The 21,230-nt window shown below is 21.8% G+C and overlaps 2 protein-coding genes across 3 annotated transcripts; both read left to right on the top strand.

Annotated features, from left to right (window-relative positions):
• Positions 1–5,669: 5,669 nt before the first annotated feature.
• LOC127290965 (ring-infected erythrocyte surface antigen-like) lies at positions 5,670–6,942 on the top strand. The gene has a single exon (XM_051319832.1). The coding sequence runs from the start codon at positions 5,847–5,849 to the stop codon at positions 6,291–6,293; it is 447 nt and encodes a 148-aa protein (XP_051175789.1). The 5' UTR covers positions 5,670–5,846; the 3' UTR covers positions 6,294–6,942.
• A 1,321-nt stretch (positions 6,943–8,263) lies between these two features.
• LOC127290962 (golgin subfamily A member 4-like) lies at positions 8,264–20,840 on the top strand. Of its 2 annotated transcripts, XM_051319826.1 has the most exons (9): positions 8,264–8,829; positions 11,261–11,348; positions 11,801–11,970; positions 12,273–12,614; positions 12,838–17,371; positions 18,706–19,022; positions 19,498–19,530; positions 20,031–20,333; positions 20,569–20,840. In XM_051319826.1, exons 1-9 carry the CDS (start codon positions 8,743–8,745, stop codon positions 20,590–20,592), a joined length of 5,898 nt encoding a protein of 1,965 aa, XP_051175783.1. In that variant the 5' UTR covers positions 8,264–8,742; the 3' UTR covers positions 20,593–20,840. The 2 variants fall into 2 exon arrangements, with proteins under 2 accessions (XP_051175783.1, XP_051175784.1); XM_051319827.1 differs by lacking the exon at positions 19,498–19,530.
• Positions 20,841–21,230: the final 390 nt, after the last annotated feature.

Here is a 21,230-nt window from a genome sequence, read left to right as displayed (position 1 = left end):
ATAAATTAAAGTGGATCTTCCAAAATGTACCACATATAAGGCTGTGTCACATTTTAGAGGTTTCTATATGTAGTAAAAACTAGATTTTAAAGGTATATTCACAACCTTTCTGGAAAAAATTCGTCATTTCTTCCGAAAAGTTGCTTTTCTATAATAATTTTATTAGTTTATGGTGTAACTAGCCACGAACTAATAAAATTATTAAATAGTAGTATTTGTATATAGAAGTATTTTGTATAAATTAAAGTGGATCTTCCAAAATGTGACACATATAAGGCTGTGTTACAATTTAGAGGTTTCTATATGTAGTAAAAACTAGATTTTCAAGGTGCATTCGCAACCTTCCTGGAAAAAATTCGTCATTTCTTCCGAAAAGTTGCTTTTCTATAATAATTTTATTAGTTTATGGTGTAACTAGCCACGAACTAATAAAATTATTAAATAGTAGTATTTGTATATAGAAGTATTTTGTATAAATTAAAGTGGATCTTCCAAAATGTACCACATATAAGGCTGTGTCACATTTTAGAGGTTTCTATATGTAGTAAAAACTAGATTTTAAAGGTACATTCACAACCTTTCTGGAAAAAATTCGTCATTTCTTCCGAAAAGTTGCTTTTCTATAATAATTTTATTAGTTTATGGTGTAACTAGCCACGAACTAATAAAATTATTAAATAGTAGTATTTGTATATAGAAGTATTTTGTATAAATTAAAGTGGATCTTCCAAAATGTGACACATATAAGGCTGTGTTACAATTTAGAGGTTTCTATATGTAGTAAAAACTAGATTTTCAAGGTGCATTCACAACCTTCCTGGAAAAAATTCGTCATTTCTTCCGAAAAGTTGCTTTTCTATAATAATTTTATTAGTTTATGGTGTAACTAGCCACGAACTAATAAAATTATTAAATAGTAGTATTTGTATATAGAAGTATTTTGTATAAATTAAAGTGGATCTTCCAAAATGTGACACATATAAGGCTGTGTTACAATTTAGAGGTTTCTATATGTAGTAAAAACTAGATTTTCAAGGTGCATTCACAACCTTCCTGGAAAAAATTCGTCATTTCTTCCGAAAAGTTGCTTTTCTACAATAATTTTATTAGTTTATGGTGTAACTAGCCACGAACTAATAAAATTATTAGGTAGTAGTTATATATATATAGAAGTATTTTGTATAAATTAAAGTGGAACTTCCAAAATGTGCCACATATAAGGCTGTGTTACAATTTAGAGGTTTCTATGTAGTAAAAACTAGATTTTCAAGGTGTATTCACAACCTTCCTGGAAAAAATTCGTCATTTCTTCCGAAAAGTTGCTTTTCTACAATAATTTTATTAGTTTATGGTGTAACTAGCCACGAACTAATAAAATTATTAGGTAGTAGTTATATATATATAGAAGTATTTTGTATAAATTAAAGTGGAACTTCCAAAATGTGCCACATATAAGGCTGTGTTACAATTTAGAGGTTTCTATGTAGTAAAAACTAGATTTTAAAGGTGCATTCACAACCTTTCTGGAAAAAATTCGTCATTTCTTCCGAAAAGTTGCTTTTCTATAATAATTTTATTAGTTTATGGTGTAACTAGCCACGAACTAATAAAATTATTAAATAGTAGTATTTGTATATAGAAGTATTTTGTATAAATTAAAGTGGATCTTCCAAAATGTGACACATATAAGGCTGTGTTACAATTTAGAGGTTTCTATATGTAGTAAAAACTAGATTTTCAAGGTGCATTCACAACCTTCCTGGAAAAAATTCGTCATTTCTTCCGAAAAGTTGCTTTTCTATAATAATTTTATTAGTTTATGGTGTAACTAGCCACGAACTAATAAAATTATTAAATAGTAGTATTTGTATATAGAAGTATTTTGTATAAATTAAAGTGGATCTTCCAAAATGTGACACATATAAGGCTGTGTTACAATTTAGAGGTTTCTATATGTAGTAAAAACTAGATTTTCAAGGTGCATTCGCAACCTTCCTGGAAAAAATTCGTCATTTCTTCCGAAAAGTTGCTTTTCTATAATAATTTTATTAGTTTATGGTGTAACTAGCCACGAACTAATAAAATTATTAAATAGTAGTATTTGTATATAGAAGTATTTTGTATAAATTAAAGTGGATCTTCCAAAATGTACCACATATAAGGCTGTGTCACATTTTAGAGGTTTCTATATGTAGTAAAAACTAGATTTTAAAGGTACATTCACAACCTTTCTGGAAAAAATTCGTCATTTCTTCCGAAAAGTTGCTTTTCTATAATAATTTTATTAGTTTATGGTGTAACTAGCCACGAACTAATAAAATTATTAAATAGTAGTATTTGTATATAGAAGTATTTTGTATAAATTAAAGTGGATCTTCCAAAATGTGACACATATAAGGCTGTGTTACAATTTAGAGGTTTCTATATGTAGTAAAAACTAGATTTTCAAGGTGCATTCACAACCTTCCTGGAAAAAATTCGTCATTTCTTCCGAAAAGTTGCTTTTCTATAATAATTTTATTAGTTTATGGTGTAACTAGCCACGAACTAATAAAATTATTAAATAGTAGTATTTGTATATAGAAGTATTTTGTATAAATTAAAGTGGATCTTCCAAAATGTGACACATATAAGGCTGTGTTACAATTTAGAGGTTTCTATATGTAGTAAAAACTAGATTTTCAAGGTGCATTCACAACCTTCCTGGAAAAAATTCGTCATTTCTTCCGAAAAGTTGCTTTTCTACAATAATTTTATTAGTTTATGGTGTAACTAGCCACGAACTAATAAAATTATTAGGTAGTAGTTATATATATATAGAAGTATTTTGTATAAATTAAAGTGGAACTTCCAAAATGTGCCACATATAAGGCTGTGTTACAATTTAGAGGTTTCTATGTAGTAAAAACTAGATTTTCAAGGTGCATTCACAACCTTCCTGGAAAAAATTCGTCATTTCTTCCGAAAAGTTGCTTTTCTACAATAATTTTATTAGTTTATGGTGTAACTAGCCACGAACTAATAAAATTATTAGGTAGTAGTTATATATATATAGAAGTATTTTGTATAAATTAAAGTGGAACTTCCAAAATGTGCCACATATAAGGCTGTGTTACAATTTAGAGGTTTCTATGTAGTAAAAACTAGATTTTAAAGGTGCATTCACAACCTTTCTGGAAAAAATTCGTCATTTCTTCCGAAAAGTTGCTTTTCTATAATAATTTTATTAGTTTATGGTGTAACTAGCCACGAACTAATAAAATTATTCTAGAAAAGCGACTTTTCGAAATGCAATCAAACCCGAAAGGACAGCAACAAAACATTATTAATAAGAGAAAATAAAATACATCAAATTTTATAATCTTTATAGTTACTAACGCATATTTAAAAACAAAATGACATCAGTGCCAAAATTCATAATTGTGCTGCTTGCAATATTTCTTTTATTGCAACTCTTAACATCAACAGAAATTTCAAGTGAAAAATACTTAACATTTTTGTCATTTGGAATGTGTATTTACTTAATATACGAATTATACCAATTTAAATGTATGGAACTTATATTCCTTCAGAAATTAAAAAATACTGAGAAGTTTAAAAAACTACCTGAAACAATGGTAGATGAAAATAATAATCTAATTTAAATATCTGATAAAAACATTTTTAAAAAAAGAATTCTTCTATATTATAATTAAATGGACAAAGAAATTGAATTTTTTTTATCGATTAACAATAAGTGCAATAATAATGAAAATATATGACTATTTTTATTTCTCACATTGTTTAACGCAAAATGCTACGTTCCAAAGTATAGTCATGTAAACACAGCCTTACTATTAGGTTCCGTTTATATGACTGTGTTGGTTTCTATTTTCTACACTCGACATTTGTCATAATTCTCGTTAACTACCGCACTCTACTCTAGTAAAAATTTAGTGACTTTATTGTTAAAATTAAAAGTTACTAAATTTTTACTAGAGCAGGGGGCGATAGTTGATGAGAATTATAACAAATGGGGACAATAGAAACCAATCCACTCGCCATTTTTTTTTAATTCTCGTCAACTACCGCACTATGCTCTAGTGAAAATTTAGTGATTTTATAGTAACTTTTAAATTTTAACTATGTGATGTTTCTCTGTTCCATCATGTATTTTCTCCAATTATTCATTATCTAGTATGAAAAACTTGCTTTTAGCCACTAAATCCAATCTCACTTATTGAATTTCTTCTTCTTAGTTTTCACGCATCACGTATCTATTGTATATGTATATTGGCCTTATTATTATTATTAATAGAAAAAAAAGGCAATACTGCTAGCTTATGCTGGTACCCCTATTGCATACAGTAACAAATACAGATGAGAGACGTCATTTATTTTACTGTTTTTATAAGTTTAATGCAATAACTAAACTAATTTAAAATAATACATACATCACGCGTCAGCCACACGCCACATGTCATCCTCAATAGACAAGTGATGTACATGAAAAGGTCGCGCGCGAGACGGAGCCTATATTTATACACAATCTATTTGCATGACTATAGAGAGGGGATTTTTAATGGTCTAAGGGTACGGTCACAATGTCTCATACATGCTCTGTGGCAAAAACATTAGGCCAGTCACACTTTAACGAAATCTAGTGAATGTTTAGTAACTTTCTAGTAATTTCAATTTTAACTAGAAAGTTATTAAATATTCACTAGATTTTGTTGAAGTGTGACTGACCAAATGTTTCTGCATTTATGCACAGTGCATGCATGAAATAGTGTGACAGTACCTTTATTTATTGAATTTTTCGCTAGGAGCGACACCTATGTTACACAAGAACAGATAGAATCATCTATATCCTTTTCTAACTCATAGGAAAGAGAAAGATAGATTCTTGTTGTTTGAGGGTATTTTAAAAAATCTTGACATTACTATAATAATTTTATTAGTTTATGGCGTATACTGTAAACATATGCCACGAACTAATAAAATTATTATATAAAAGTGTCATAACTTTTTAAAATTTTGTACTATATAAAATAAAAAAAAAAAAAAATTGTCCCATTAGAAATTGGGATCTGAAATACTGCGATACGCCATCTGGTGAGAGCCTTGTTGTGGTGGCCATGTTTTCATTCCGTGTTTCTCTAACATATACAAAAGAAAGAGATAAAAAACCAAGATGGTTGTCACAAGAAGGCTCAGGGGTGGGTCAGTTTCGCGTGATTTCTGATCCCAATAGGTGTATAAATTCAATAATATTTTTTTGTTGTTCTTAATAATTTATGTATACATATAATATAACAATTTTTCATATAGAAACTTTAAATTTTCAAATTTTATATTTAACATGATCCAAGTTTCAAATGTGAATAAGGTAACTGAAAATGAATGTGCGTAAATCAGTATCCATTTAACTAACTGACTCATTTATTTCTTTTTTTGTTACTCTATTAAGATTATTTTTAAAAAGTTGTTACTTCTTTCTCTTATTAACACAAAAAGTTAATTACTTAAGTAAAATAGATAAATATTCAATTAAATAAATACTATCCTTTCGATGTCACATCATTTGGAACCCTTCTATAATAATTTTATTAGTTCATGGCGCGTATGAGATAGAAAAGGACAAAACTACATCGCTGTCCTTCTTTTTCTCATGCATCAGGCCACGAACTAATAAAATTATTATTGAATTATCACGACTTTTAAAAATATCGCCAAACCGGAAGGACAGCATTTATATGCAATTGGACATTATACATTTAAATATCACAACTTAATTTTTTTCATAATATTAATAAGAGATAACATTATAAAAATTTTATATTGGCATATCTTATAACAACTAAAATATGATACACGAAGTTATAAAAACTATAAGTGTAGCAATAATTTTGTATTTATTCATACTTGCATACCAAGGGAATACAAATAAAAATATATTACATTATATGGTAGCCTTTCTGACTGTTTTTGTTTTAACTACAATGCAGATAAAAACTAACTCTACTAAAAAAAATAAAAATGAAAATATGGAAGAAAATGAAAATGAAAATATGGAAGAAAATGAAAATGAAAATATGGAAGAAAATGAAAATGAAAATATGGAAGAAAATGAAGATATAAAAGAAAATGAAAAGAAAAAAGAAAATAAAAAGAAAAAAGAAAATGAAAAGAAAAAAGAAAAGGAAAAGAAAAAAGAAAATGAAAAAATAAAAGAAACTGAAAATGAAGAGCAAGAAAGTGAATATGAAGAGGAAGAAAATGAAGAGGAAGAAAATGAAGAGGATGAATATTAGACATTAGATAAAATATGTAAAATTTGATATATGGAGATAAATTAAACTTAAATAATAGAAACAATAGATAATTTTTTTTTATTTTGTTGAAAATGATTGAATTCCAAAGAATGTAATACAAAATTGGAAATCTCTACTGTAGAAGTAACTTAAACATTCAGTGAGTACTCGGTTTCCATTGCACCCTGTTCTAGTAAAAATTTAGTAACTTTATAGTAACTTTTAATTTTAAAAATAAAGTCACTAAATTTTCACTAAAGCAGGGTGCGATAGTTGACGAGAATTATGACAAATGGCGAGTGCGGATTTTGGCGCGTAAGGACAATGAAAACCAATCGTTTGAACTCAGTCATGTAAACTCAGCCTAATTTTATGAACCCTATTGTAATGAACAAAACGACAAAAAAAATTTAACTTTTTTTATTTATTTTAATAATATTCGAAAATACTTTTTTTCATTGCATTCTTTATCTATTATCTAAATTGAATTCTCATCTTCCTCCGTTTCAGATATTTGTTCCATAACCATTCCGTGTGGACACTTAATTCTGTTAATATGTCCATCAATTGAAATACTGAATTTTAAAATGAATTTTTATTCTTGAAATTTTTAATTTATTCAGATACACAACGCCAAAAAGTAAAACTTGTATTTACATGCCTTTTGCATATATTGTAGAAGTACCTTTAAGTTGAGTCAAATAGGGAGTTTTTTTTTTGGTTGGTTTCCATTGTCATCAAACGGCAAAATCCCTACTCGATATTTATCGTATTTCTCGTCAACTACCGCACTCTGCTCTAGTAAAAATTTAGTAACTTTATAGTAACTTTTAATTTTAACATTAAAGTTACTAAATTTTCACTAGAGCAGGGTGCGGTAGTTGAGAAGAATTATGACAATAAAAGTCAACCGTTTTTTTTTTGTATTATTAAGGTACTTCTACAAGGGGTCACATTTTCCACTGTAGTAAGATTTTAATTGGTCAATAGTTATTGTCTTCATCTATAATTTCTTCAGGCTGATTTTCACAATTTTTACTATTTTCCATGTTTTCAGGATCACAAATATTCATATTTCTAAAAAATTTAATAGTTTCACAAAAAATCATACCAAATAATACGGATTCCAAGAATATGCGACTTTTTCCTTCAAATATACTTATTAATATATAAAGAATTATTATTATAAACAAAGCGATTATTAATTTTTGTTTCTTGCTTGACAATTTGTGAATCATGTTTTTGTAAAAATAAAAATTACAAAATTGATTTTATATTTTCTCTTATTAATTAGAAATATATCATTATTATTGAAAAACTCAATTGTTTAAATTCTGTCCATCTGGTTTGATGACATTTTTAAAAGTCGTGATAATTTTATAATATAATTTGATTAGTTCGTGGCGTGATGCATGAGAAAGAAAAGGACAGCAATGTATTTTTGTCCTTTTCTATTTCATATGCGCCACGAACTAATAAAATTATTATAGAAGTATCACGACTTTTAAAAATGTCATTAAACTGAAATAATGTATTTTAATGTTTCATTATTGTGTCTACAAGTTGGTATAATATTGCATAGATATTTAGTTTACCGACTTATATATATATATATATATATATATATATATATATATATATATATATATATATATATAAGTGGCGGTAATAATATCTGCGCAAAATGTCCTGTGTCACATTTCGAAGGTCCTTTGCAAAAAAAATCGAAGTTTCGAGTAACTTCTCAACCCTGGCTGTAACCTTACGATAAAATTCAAAAATATATTTATATTATTTGTATTTTAATTTATAAATGAAATTCTAAATAAAACAAAGAATAAAAATTATTTTGTTTAAAAATAAAACTAATTTCTTTTTTTTTCCATAATCAAAAGAAATATTTTTTTTAGAAACTAACCTAACTTTAGTTTTTTTTTTATATTGATCTTCTATATATATGACAAAAAAAATGGAGGCTTTAGTTACGTGTCAATTATGAATTTATTTTCTATTTTTCACATTAATAATCAATTAATTCAATGTAAATGCTTTTAATTTACTATAGAAATTAGTGTAAAAATAATAAATAATTGTAATTTTATTATTTAAAAATTTTTGAATATATGATATAAAAGTATTTTAAAAAGTTTCATCACTTAACCTCAAAATTCGTTTGGTTGCTGCTGTCAAACATGTTTTGTTGAAAAAAAATTTATGTTTATTATAAATATATAATTACATGTTGTGTGGTTGAAAAAAAAACAAAGTGTTTAGTGATTGTTAAAAAAAAAAAATAAATGTAATTTAAATAAAAGAAAACAGTGAATAGAAGAAAGTTGACAATAAAAGAATTTTTTTGTGTGTTATTTCTTTCTTTTTTTTTTGTTTTGTTCTATTCGTAAATTTTTTTAAAAGTGACAAGTGATAAACATAGAAAAAAATCATCAATATGTTTAAAAAATTTAAAGATAAACTTGCCGAGGAAATGAAACAATCGCCAGCGAGATTACAAGCAGGAATGCAACAGTTAGCACAGGTTTTGTATACGATTTAAAAAAATATATATATATATTTTCTGTTTATTTATTTATATTTCTATATTTATTTGTTAAAAACAAGAAATAGATAATAATTTTACTTTTTTTTAAAAAAAAAAAAAAAATTACGAATATTTTACGATTCAATTGATAATGTTTTTTTTTTTTTTACGAATAATAAATTTTTCTATTATATTTATTTCAATTTTACAGTGAATTAATATTTACGAAATTAATTGATATGAATAAATAATTATATTGTCTCGTTTATAAATAATAATAATAATTATTATTATTTTTTTAAAATTTTAAAGAAATTCATCACAAATTCAAAAATTATTTTAAACTATTTGTCGAATAAAAGAATTAATAAAATTCAATAATTGTTTGAAATTTAAAAAAAAAAAAAAAAAAATTAGCAACGATAATTATTAAAAAAAAAAATTCTAATTCATAATCACTGGAAATTTCATTATTTGCAAAAATTTCAATTAATTTTAATGATTTTTTTTTTTAATATATTCTTTGAAAATTTAATTATCTGAAAGCATTTTTCAGTTTAAAAACTTTTGAAATTCAATTTTTTTTTATGTGTAATTTCTAATAAATTCTTTATCAACAGAAATCGTTAGAAATTTCTCTTATTATAATAATTATTTTTTGAAATTTAATACAATCTTTTGAAATTCAATTATTTTCAAAAATTTCAATTTAAAAGAACTTCTAAAAATTTAATTATTTTTTAAAAATTTACCATTTAAAATTGTTGAAAATTTAATAATTTCAATTATAACTCTCACTCTCTCTCTCTCTCTCTCTCTCTCTCTCTCTCTCTCTCTCTCTCTCTCTTTCTCTCTTGAAATTCAATTATCTTTAATGATTTTTATAATATTCTTCAAAAATTCAATTATCTAAAAGCATTTTGCAATTAATAAGATTTTTAAGTTGAATTTTTGGTCTGTAATTACTAATAAATTTTTCAATTATTTTCCAAAATATCAATTGAAATTAAATTATTTTCAAAATTTTAAATTCAAAATGAACTAAAATTCAATTATTTTCAAAAATTTCCATTCAAAATCAAAGAAAATTCAATTATTTTCAAAAAATTTTAATTCAAAATCTATTAAAATTTAATTATTTTTCAAATTTTCAATTTTTAAAATCAAATAAAATTCAATTCTTTAAAAAAATTTCAATTATTATACAAAATTTCAATTCAAAATTAATTATTATCAAAATTTCCAATCAAAAATAAACTAAAATTAAATTATTAACCAAAATTTCAATTGAAATTCAATGATTTTCAAAAATTTGAATTTAAAAGCATCTAAAATTTAATTATTTCTAAAATTTTCCATCGAAAATTATTTGAAATTTCATAATTTTAATTTTAACTCTCACTGGAAATTCAATTAATTTTCAAAAATTTCAATTCAAAATCAATTAAAAATTCAATTATTTTCCAAAATTCCAATTAAAAATCAATTAAAATTCATTTATTTTCCAAAATTTGAATTCAAAATCAATGAAAATTCAATTACTTTCAAAATTTTTAATTAAAAATCTTTTAAAATTTAATTATTTTCAAAATTTTCAATTCAAAATTAACTAAAATTTATTTATTTTCAAAATTTTTAATTCAAAATCCATGAAAATTTAATTATTTTCAAAATTTTCAATTCAAAATTAACTAAAATTCAATTATTTTCCCAATTTTCAATTCAAAATCAATGAAAATTCAATTATTTTTATAAAATTTTATCTAAAATTAGTTGATAAATTATTTTTAATTCTTTAAAATTTAATTATTGTCTGAAAATTAACAAAATCATTTGAAATTCAATTTATTTCTAAAAATTTTTGACTTTAACTATTTCAAAATTATTATTATTATTTAAAAAAAAAATTTATTTAAAAATATGTAGAACTTTTTTTTTTTAAATAAAAAAATCGACTTTTTTGTGCTTTTAAGTTGATCCGAGGTCTGTAATAATTATTTAAATCAGTAAATAATTTACTTATTATTATTTTTTATAATTATAATAATAATAATAAATTATTATTAAAATTTAACGTAACTAAATAATAACTCAATGGAGAAAAAAGAAAATAACGTGTTTTTTTTTTTAATTAAAATTTAGTACAATAATAATAATAATAATATACGTTTTATGTGGTTATGTTTTGATTATCTTTTATTTTATTTTCTTGGTTATTTGAATGTTAATCAATTTTAATTTACGTAAATAATGTGAGAAAAAATGGTTTCTATTCACTCTATTTTTTTTTTTTTTCTAAATTATTTCATTAATTTTAAAAGTAAAATATTGAATTGAATTTTAAAATATTAATTTTTTTTTTCGTATTTATTAATGAATTTTATTTGATTAAAAAAAAAAATAATAATTTTTTGTGTTTTATTTTTAGGCTGTATCGCCAGCTTTGTCAAATACGTCGATTCAAGATATTTCCGTATCGAATGATAATTTCAGTTTAACTGAAGAACTCGATGGTGGTTAGTATTTTTTTTCTTTCTTTTTCTTTTTTTTTATAGATTTATAAAAAAAGTAATTATTTTTTTTAATTAACTCAAAAATTTGGATAATATTTTTTGTTTTATTTATTTAATAATAAAGAAAATATTTTTTTTTTATAAAATTATTTTATTTATTTATTTATTAAATATAGAAAATAATGAAAATGAAGAAAACTTTTGAAAAATATTTTCATAATTTTTTGAAAAATATTTTCATATTTTTTGTTTTAAATATTTATTTTATTTTCTTTTTAATTTTTGACGAAATTTTGTTAATATTCAGTAGTTTCTCTTTTTTTTTTTTTTTTTATTTAATTTTAATTATTTTTCTTTCTTGTGTTTGGTGTTATTTAAAATAAAATATATATATGAAACTGTTTTTTAAATTTTCCATTTTTTTTTTTTTTTTTTTTTTTTTTTTTTTTTGGCAGAGACACCAAAAAATAGTCCAGCGAGACATGGATTTCAAACGGTGGATTTAACATCACCCACGGGAACATCTGCGGGTATTTCGCGTAGATCTTCCATCAGTAGTGTCACAAGCGATGCCTCGTCTCTGTTTCCGGTTTATGAAAGTCCCGGAAATATGTATCATTTACAGGTAATTTGAAAAAAAAATAACTTAAAAACAATTTTTCTTTTTTACTATAAAATTAATATTAAATTAAAATTAATAAAAAAATAAAAATTTAATTAAAAGTTAATAAAAAAAAAATTAATTAAAATTAATATTTTTTCAATGTTTACTAAAAATTTCTCTTGAAAAATATTTTTCCCCCCTTTTTTTTTTTTTTAAGAGAAATAGAGAGAGAATTTTGAAAAATAAAAATTTGAAATAAATATTTATTGTATAATTTTGTTTTTTAAAAATTATTTTTTTGTTTTTTTCTCGTTAAATTTCAGTCGGATATAGATCAATCGGCAAGTGAATTGGACGATATGGTGAGTCCACAACTTGATCGTGTGACAAAAGAACAATTATATTCAACTTATCGTAAAGTACAAACGAAATATCATAAATATCGTAGTCGATATACGGATCTTGCTGCACATTATCGTGAAATGGAGCGTGTTAAAAATAAATTGGAATCACTTTTGGTTGAAACACAGGACAAGGCATTGAGACGAATTTCCGATTTAAAGGAACAATGTCAACTTGAACAACAAGCGAAAGCACATTTGGAAGATGCATTGAGAAATGATATTGAGGAAAAGGATCATATTATCAATACACTTAATACAAAGGTAATATTTTATTTTTTTTATTTTCATTTTTCCAAATATTATTTACCTATTTTTAAAAAATAAAATATATTTGTTAAAAAATATTTAATTTAAAACAATTTTTTAATTTGTAAATTGCAAATTAATTAAATATATTTGTAATTTTATATTTGTAAATATAACAATTTTTATTTAAAAAAATAAAATTCAAAAAAAAAAAAAAAAAACGAATTACTCTTTACAGATAAGTCTATTACAATCAAATGGTCAACATTCAGATATGAAAAATACCGAAAAAATGGAAATGTTAATTGATTTTGCCACTGAATCATCACAAATAAATAAATCATCATTATCATCTGAATTAAAAAATGACGATTCAATTTTAACAACAGAAAATGTTCTTCTTAAAGATAAATTACAAAATTTAGAGAAACTCAATGAAAAATATAAAGAAATGTTAAAACGTAGTAAAGAAAAAATTCAACAATTAATAAAAGATAAAAATTTAATTGAACATAATTTTGAATTAGAAAAAAATGATAATTGTGAAAAATTGAAAGCACTTAATTTTGAAATAATAAAATCAAATGAAAAAATTCAACATTATAATGATGAAATTATTAATTTAAAAAAACGCGAAGAAGAATCAATGATTTCACTTGCTGAAAATAAATTAACAATACATCGTGAATTAGAAGATAAAGAAGAACAAATAAAAAGATTAACAAATGATTTAAAACAAATGTCAGAATTTAAAGAAATTAATGATAAAGATGAAAATAATGGGAAAAAAAATAATAACGATTCTTTAAAACAACAACAACAACAACAAAAAGAAGAAAATGACGAATTACGTATAAATGAAAAATTAATAATTGAATTAAATGAAAAAATACGACAACTTGAATTAAATTTAAATGAAAAAAATTCACATGAATTAAATGAATTAAAACAAGAATTAGAGAATAAAAATCAAATAGTTGAGGAATTTAAAAAACAACTTACAATATTTGAAACTAAAATTGAATCATTAAATTGTGAAAAACAATTTTTATTTAAACAAATTGAAATAGTGAGAAAAACAATATTTACAATGAAACAAGAATCAATAAATATGAAAGAAAATATAACAAAAGAAATTGAAAATGGTAAAAATTCATATGAAAAATTTTTTCACAATATTTTAGAAAATTTAAATCAATTTACCAATGAATATGAAAATTTAAAAAAATTATTTCAAAATAAACAAATAATTAATGAACAATTAGAAAATGAACAATTGAAATTAAAAAAAGAACTTGACGATTATCAACAACGTGAATTAAAAATAATTGACGAATTACGTCTTGAACGTTCAGAACTTGTTAATTTAACAAATCAAAATTTAGAATTACAAACAACAATTAATAATTTACAAATTAAATTAAATGAAAATAATAATAAAATACAAAATTTTGATGAAATACAAAAAAAACAATTGTCAATAATTGAGGAATTAAATTTAAAAAATAATCAATTTATTCATTTGGAAAAAGAAAATAAAGAATTAAAAGAAAAATTTAATGAATTAAAAAAAGTAAACGACGAGAAAATTCACGAATTAGAAATGAAAATTTCTAATGAAAAAGAAGAAAAAAATGTACTTAATGAAAAAATTGTTGAATATGAAAATAAAATTGAAAATAAACAACAAAAATTTGTGGAAATAAATAAAAAAAATGAAGAATTAGAATCAAAAATTATAAAATATGAAGTGAAATTAAAAGAATTAGAAATTGATAATTCACAATTAAAATTACAAAATAGTGAAACAATTGATAATAATTCAAAATTAAATGAATTATCATTGTTAATTGAAAAATTAAAATTGGAATTAAAGGAAAAAATTGAGGAATTAGAAAAACGAAATTCAGAAATAAAGAAAAAAGATTTGGAATTAAAGAAAAAAATTACTGATTCAAAGCAAAAGGATTCGGAGTTAAAAAAGAAAATTAAGGAATTAGAAATAAAAGATTTGGAATTAAAGAAAGGAGAATCGAAATTAGTGGAATTAGAGAAGAAAAATTTGGAATTAGTGACAAAAATCGAGGAATTAGAAAAGAAAATTTTGGACTTAAAACAAAATGAAACGAAATTAGTGGAATTTGAGAAGAAAAATTCGGAATTAGTGAAAAAAATCGAGGAATTAGAAAAGAAAATTTTGAACTTAAAACAAAAAGAAACGAAATTAGTGGAATTAGAAAAGAAAAATTCGGAATTTGTGACAAAAATTGAGGAATTAGAAAAGAAAAATTTGGAATTAGTGGAATTAGAGAAGAAAAATTCGGAATTAGAAAAACAATATTCAAAATTAGTGACAAAAATTGAGGAATTAGAAATGAAAAAATTGGAATTTGTGGAATTACAGAAGAAAAATTCGGAATTAGTGACAAAAATCGAGGAATTAGAAAAGAAAAATTTGGATTCAAAACAAAAAGAGAAGAAATTAGTGGTATTAGAGAAGAAAAATTCGGAATTAGTGACGAAAATCGAGGAATTAGTAAAGAAAAATTTGGAATTAGTGGAATTAGAGAAGAAAAATTCCGAATTAGTTACCAAAATTGAGGAATTAGAAAAGAAAAATTTGGAATTAGTGACGAAAATCGAGGAATTAGTCAAGAAAAATTTGGAATTAGTAGAATTAGAGAAGAAAAATTCGCAATTAGAAAAAGAATATTCGAAATTAATGACGAAAATCGATGAATTAGGAAAGGAAAAATTGGAATTAGTGAAATTAGAGAAGAAAAATTCGGAATTAGTGTCAAAAATCAAGGAATTAGAAAAGAAAAATTCAGAATTAGTGAAAAAACAATCGGAAATAGTGGCTAAAATTGAGGAATTAGGAAAGAAAAATTTGGAATTAGCGGCAAAAATTGAAGAATCAAAGAAAAAAGAATTGGAATTAGCGGCAAAAATTGAAGAATCAAAGAAAAAAGAATTGGAATTAGCTGCTAAAATTAAGGAATTAGAGAAGAAAAATTCCGAATTAAAGAAAAAAGAATCGGAATTGTTGTCAAAAATTAAGGAATTAGAGGGGAAAAATTCCGAATTAGAAAAAAAAGATTCTGAATTGATGACAAATTGCGAGGAATTACAGAAAAAAATTATGGAAAAAGATTACGAATTAAAGAAAAAAGAACCCGAATTAGCGGCTAAAATTAAGGAATTAGAAAATAAAAATTCTGAATTAAAGAAAAAAGATTCAGAATTAATGAAAAATGTCGAGGAATTAAAGAAAAAAGATTTGGAATTAGTCACAAGTGTCAATGAATTAAAGAAAAAAATTTCCGAATTAGAAGAAAAAGATTTGGAATTAAAGAAAAATAATTCGAAATTACAGGAAAAAGATTTAAAATTAACTGAAATTGTTTCCGAATTAAAGAATATTAAAGAATTAAAAAATTCCGAATTAGTTGCAAATGACGAGGAATTAAGGAAAAAAATCATCGAATTAAAATCAAAAGATTTGGAATTAATTGAAAAAATTGAGGAATTAAAGAAAAAAGATTTGAAATTAGTGACAAATTCAAAGGAATTAGAGAAACGTGATTTGGAATTAGAAACAAAAAATTCAGAATTAAAACAAAAAGATTTGGAATTATTAGAAAAAATTGAGGAATTAAAGAAAAAAGATTTGGAATTAGTGACAAATTCAAAGGAATTAGAGAAACGTGATTTGGAATTAAAACAAAAAGATTCGGAATTAATAGAAAAAAATGAAGAAATAAAGAAAAAAAATTTACAATTAAAGGATAAAATCACTGAATTAAAGAAAAAAACTAGCGAATTAATTGGAAAAAATTCTGAATTAGAAAAAATTACTTTCAAATTAAATGAAAAAGATTCAGAATTAATTTCCAATAATTCGAAATTAAAGGAAATAAATTTAGAATTAATTAATCGTGATTCCAAATTAAAGGAACAAGAATTAGAATTAATGTCAAAACATAAAGAAATTGAGGGAAAAAATTTAGAATTAAAGATGAAAATTGATGAATTAGTGAAAAAAGATTTTGAATTAAATTCCAAATTATCTGAATTTAAAGAAAATAATTCCACATTAAAAGAAAAAACAAAGGAATTAGAATTAAAAACAATGGAATTAGAGGGAAAAAATTCTCTTCTAATTAATAAAGAAGAGGAATTAAAAGCAAAAAATATTATATTAAATGAAAAAGTAATTGAATTAAAAAAATCGAATGAAAAAATTGATAATTTAACAATAATTAATGAAAAATTACGTTTAGATAATGATAAAATTAATTTGGATTTAGTGGCATTGAAAGAAGAGAAGGAAAATGAATTTGAAGAATGGAGAAATAGAATAAAACATACAGAAAAAATAATTTATGAAAAAGATGAAGAAATTAATTTATTGAGAGGTGAAAAAAATTTTATTGTCGATAATCATCAACTTCAATTTAAAAATGAAGAGGAAAATAATAGAAATATTAATAATGATAATGAAGAGACAATAAATAAAATGGCAAAATTAGAAGATAATAATCGTAAATTAGAAGCGCAATTGGACGAGGCATTAATTACATTTCAAGCGAAAGAATCACAATTACAAAGTTTAAATCAAGATTTAAGAATGCAAATTGAAAAAATTAAAGATGAAATAAAAGTTGCTGAAGTTGAACAGGGATTGAGATTAAAGCAATTGGTGAAGGAATTTCAGGCGCAACTACACGATAAAGATGAGGAATTACAAGCGGCTTTGGATAAACGTTTCGGTAATTATTAATAATTAAATTAATTTAAAATAATTAATTATTCATATGTCGAAAAATAATTTATTATTTATTTGTTGAAAATAATTTATTATTCATTTATTAAAATAATAATTTATATTATCCATTTATGAAAAAAAAATTGATTAATTAATTGAAACTAAAAGTTAATCCATTCATATAGAAAATAATAATTAATTACTAAATAAATTATTAGAAATAAAAACCTAATTGCTAAATTACTAATTATTTATTATTAACGATATTTTTGATTTATTATTTATTAAATAAAAAATATTTGCAACTAATTAATTGTAAATTATTATATTAGTTAACTAAATACTAATTAATTACAATGAACTAAATAATAAATTAATTACTAATTAATTATTAGTAACTAATTATTTATTTATTAACTATTAGTAAGTTATTATTTATTTATTAATTATTAGTAACTAAATTATTTATTAATTATAAATTAATTATTTACTAATAAAGTTTTAGTAATTAATTAACTACTAATAATTTTTAGTAATTAATTAATTACTAATAATTTTTAGTAACTAATTCATTAACTACTATTAAATTTTTAGTCACTAATTAATTAACTACTATTAAATTTTTAGTAACTAATTAATTAACTACTATTAAATTTTTATTAAGTAATTATTTAATTACTAATAAATTTTTAGTAACTAATTAATTATTAATTACTAACTGCATAATCAATTAGTAACAAAATTATTAATTAATTAATTACTAAAAAAAATGTTAATAACTAATTTAATTACTAATTAATTATTATTAACTATTTTATTGTTTCTTTATTATTAAATATTTGGAACTAATTAATGGTAAATTATTATTTGCCAACTAAATACTAATTAATTACTATATAATAAATACTAATTAATTACTATAAAATAAATAATAATTAATTACCAGTTACTAAATATTAATTAATTATTACTAAATAATTAATTAATTATTAGTAACTAATTATTAGTAAGTAATTATTTATTTATAATTTATTCATAATTTATTAATTATTTACTAAGTAATTATTTGATTATTTTAAGTAATTAGTAACTAAGTTATTAAGTAATTACTAATAAAATATTAGTAACTAATTAATTATTTAATAATAAATTTTTTAGTAACTCATTATTTATTTGTTTATTAATTATTAGCAATTAATTAATTATTTTAAAAAAAAATCTTATTATTTACTAAATTATAAAATACTAATTAATTAATAACTATTATTATTATTATTGTAATTGTTGTGAAATTAATTGAGAAAAAAAATTAATTAAAATTTTTTGGAAATTGTTTAGATCAACAACAAAATTATGAAACTGATCTTATTCAACAATATAAAGAGCAATTAAAAGATTTTCAAGTTGAATTAACATTGAAATCGGAACAAATTGAAAATCTTATTATTGAAAGTAAAGAATCGTCACAACGAAAGCAAAATGAAATTGATCAATTGTCCGATACAATTATAAAAATAAAACAAGAACACGTTAATGAAATGCAAGAAATTGAGAAAAAATGGAAATTAGCGGTGAAACAAAAATCAGAACAAATTGCCGCTAAACACGAAGAGGAAGTTAATGAATTAACAAAGGAATGGCAAAATGAACGAAAGGTGAGTGGAATTTTTTTTTTCATAATAAATAGATTAAAATTAATTATTGTTTAATTAAAATTCAAAATAGAAATTAATTAATTACTTAATTAATTAATTAAATAATTAAGTAATAAATTAATTAATTAAATAATTAATTAATTAATTAATTTATTTATTTATTACTTAATTATTTAATTACTTATTTCTTAATTAATTAAAATTTATATAAGTTAAATTTAATATTTATTTAATTAAAAGGAATTAAATTAACTATTATTCAAGTACTTAATTTTTTTTAAAATTAAATTATTAATTAACATTAATTATATATAAATTATCAATTATAACTGAAAAAATAATTTTATTATTATTTTATTTTTCATTATTATTGTTTTTCTATTTTTTTTGTTTATTTATTATTACTTTATTTATTTATTTTCATTACCATTATAAATTATTATTTTATTGTTTATTATTATAATTTTCTTTGCAGATCAATAATTCTAATAGCGAAACTTCTCCCGAGGTAACAAAACGAATTAATTTTCTTTTAATTATCCCTTCAATTTTTTTTTTTTCAATTTCATTTGATCGAATTTTTCTTTTTTTAAAAAGTTTTTTTTTTAATTTGTTATTTTATTTATTTATTATTTATTTATTATTATTTCTATTAATTAAAATTTTCAATTTACAAAATTTTATTGTAATTAATTATTATTATTTGTTTAGACGAATTTGCAAATTTTAGAGAATTTTATTGGCATTAATTATTATTGAGACGAATTTTTAAATTTAGGAATTAAAATTCAATTAAATTAAAAAATTCATGTAAAGAAAATTTAAATTAATAATTTAAAAAAAAAATTTTTTTTTGAATAATTTTACAATGTTAATAATTGAAAAATGTTATTAATTGAAAAATTTGAATAATTAAAAAAAAAGTTTTGACTAATTTGAAAAATGTTTAATAATTAAAAATTATTGTAAATATATATATATATATATAAATTAATTAATTTTTCACAGGAATTAGAAAGTACTTCGCGATTAGCAATGGCAGCGGTACAATCGAATACGGGCTCATTTCATACATTAAAACAAACATTGGCATCACAAAAACGTGAATTATCGGAATTAAGGAAATTAGTGAAAATAAGACACGAGGCACTTGAGGATTCAACTGAAATTGAATATCTTAGAAATATTTTATTTGAATATATGATGGGACGTGAAACATTAGTTCTTGCACGTGTTATTTCTGCTGTTGTTAAATTCGATCAGGAGCAAACAATGAAAATATTGAAAAAAGAAGAGGATAAATTAACATTGGTGAGTTTTGTTGTTTTTTTTTTCCAAAAATTAATTTTCCTTTTTTTCTAATTTTATTTAATTTAGAATTCAAAAATTGCAATTATTATTGTTTTCTTATTATAATTATATATTATTGCAACAATAATTTGCAAATAATAATAATAATACAATAATAATTTATTAATTTAAAAAAATAAATAATTTACTATATTAATTAAATATTGACAAAAAAAAAATTTTTTCGACTTTTCAGCTTGGATCGTTTGGTTTAACGTAAAAAAAAAACAAAAATGGAATTTAAAAGGTTAAAAAAAAAACTGCCGGTATATTTCAGCAGAGTGAAAAAAATTTAATTTATTTAATTTTGAATTAATAGAAAATTAATTGCATTTACGATTCCATTTTAATTATAGAAACACAAAAACACATAAAAGTCCAACAAAAAAAAAAATGTAGATGTATATAGAAATAATTTTACAACTAATGGTGAGAATAATGTGCAATGTAAAAAAAAAACAAGAATAATATATATATAGTTATAGATTTTTACGTTGAACAATTTAAAAACAAAAAAAAATATAAGAATAGGGAAGAAACATTGTAAAATTGTCCTTTAAAAATTCCGCAAAAAAAAAATGGACAATTTTTGCAAAAAAAATTTAGATATTTTATGTTCGAAAATAATTGTATAATTAAAATTGTATATATATATATATAAGGCTGTAATTATTTTTTCGCTTTTAAATATGTTATTAATAATAAATAATATGAATCTTGTATTGAAATTGAAGTTTTCTTTTTTAATTTAAATTTTATTTATTTATTCTTATTTGGTTTGGAAATTTTTTTTTTTTCTTAATTGTAGAATATTCATGTAATTTTATATTAAATTGAAAAATAATAATATACGAAAAA

This window comes from Leptopilina boulardi, unplaced genomic scaffold (assembly GCF_019393585.1).
Source record: "Leptopilina boulardi isolate dan_hultmark-lab unplaced genomic scaffold, ZJU_Lbou_2.1 LbouV2_97, whole genome shotgun sequence".
Taxonomy (NCBI): domain Eukaryota; kingdom Metazoa; phylum Arthropoda; class Insecta; order Hymenoptera; family Figitidae; genus Leptopilina; species Leptopilina boulardi.
The sequence above is the reverse complement of the archived record's forward strand: the minus strand, read 5'-3'. Positions and strand labels throughout refer to the sequence as shown.

Bases quoted from the DNA above. Each gene is read 5' to 3' on its own strand.
- LOC127290965 (XM_051319832.1), top strand. From the start codon at position 5,847: ATGATACACGAAGTTATAAAAACTATAAGTGTAGCAATAATTTTGTAT.
- LOC127290962 (XM_051319826.1), top strand. From the start codon at position 8,743: ATGTTTAAAAAATTTAAAGATAAACTTGCCGAGGAAATGAAACAATCG. The intron at 11,971-12,272 runs GTAATTTGAAAA...GTTAAATTTCAG, and splicing joins GAAATATGTATCATTTACAG to TCGGATATAGATCAATCGGC. The intron at 17,372-18,705 runs GTAATTATTAAT...GAAATTGTTTAG, and splicing joins GGCTTTGGATAAACGTTTCG to ATCAACAACAAAATTATGAA.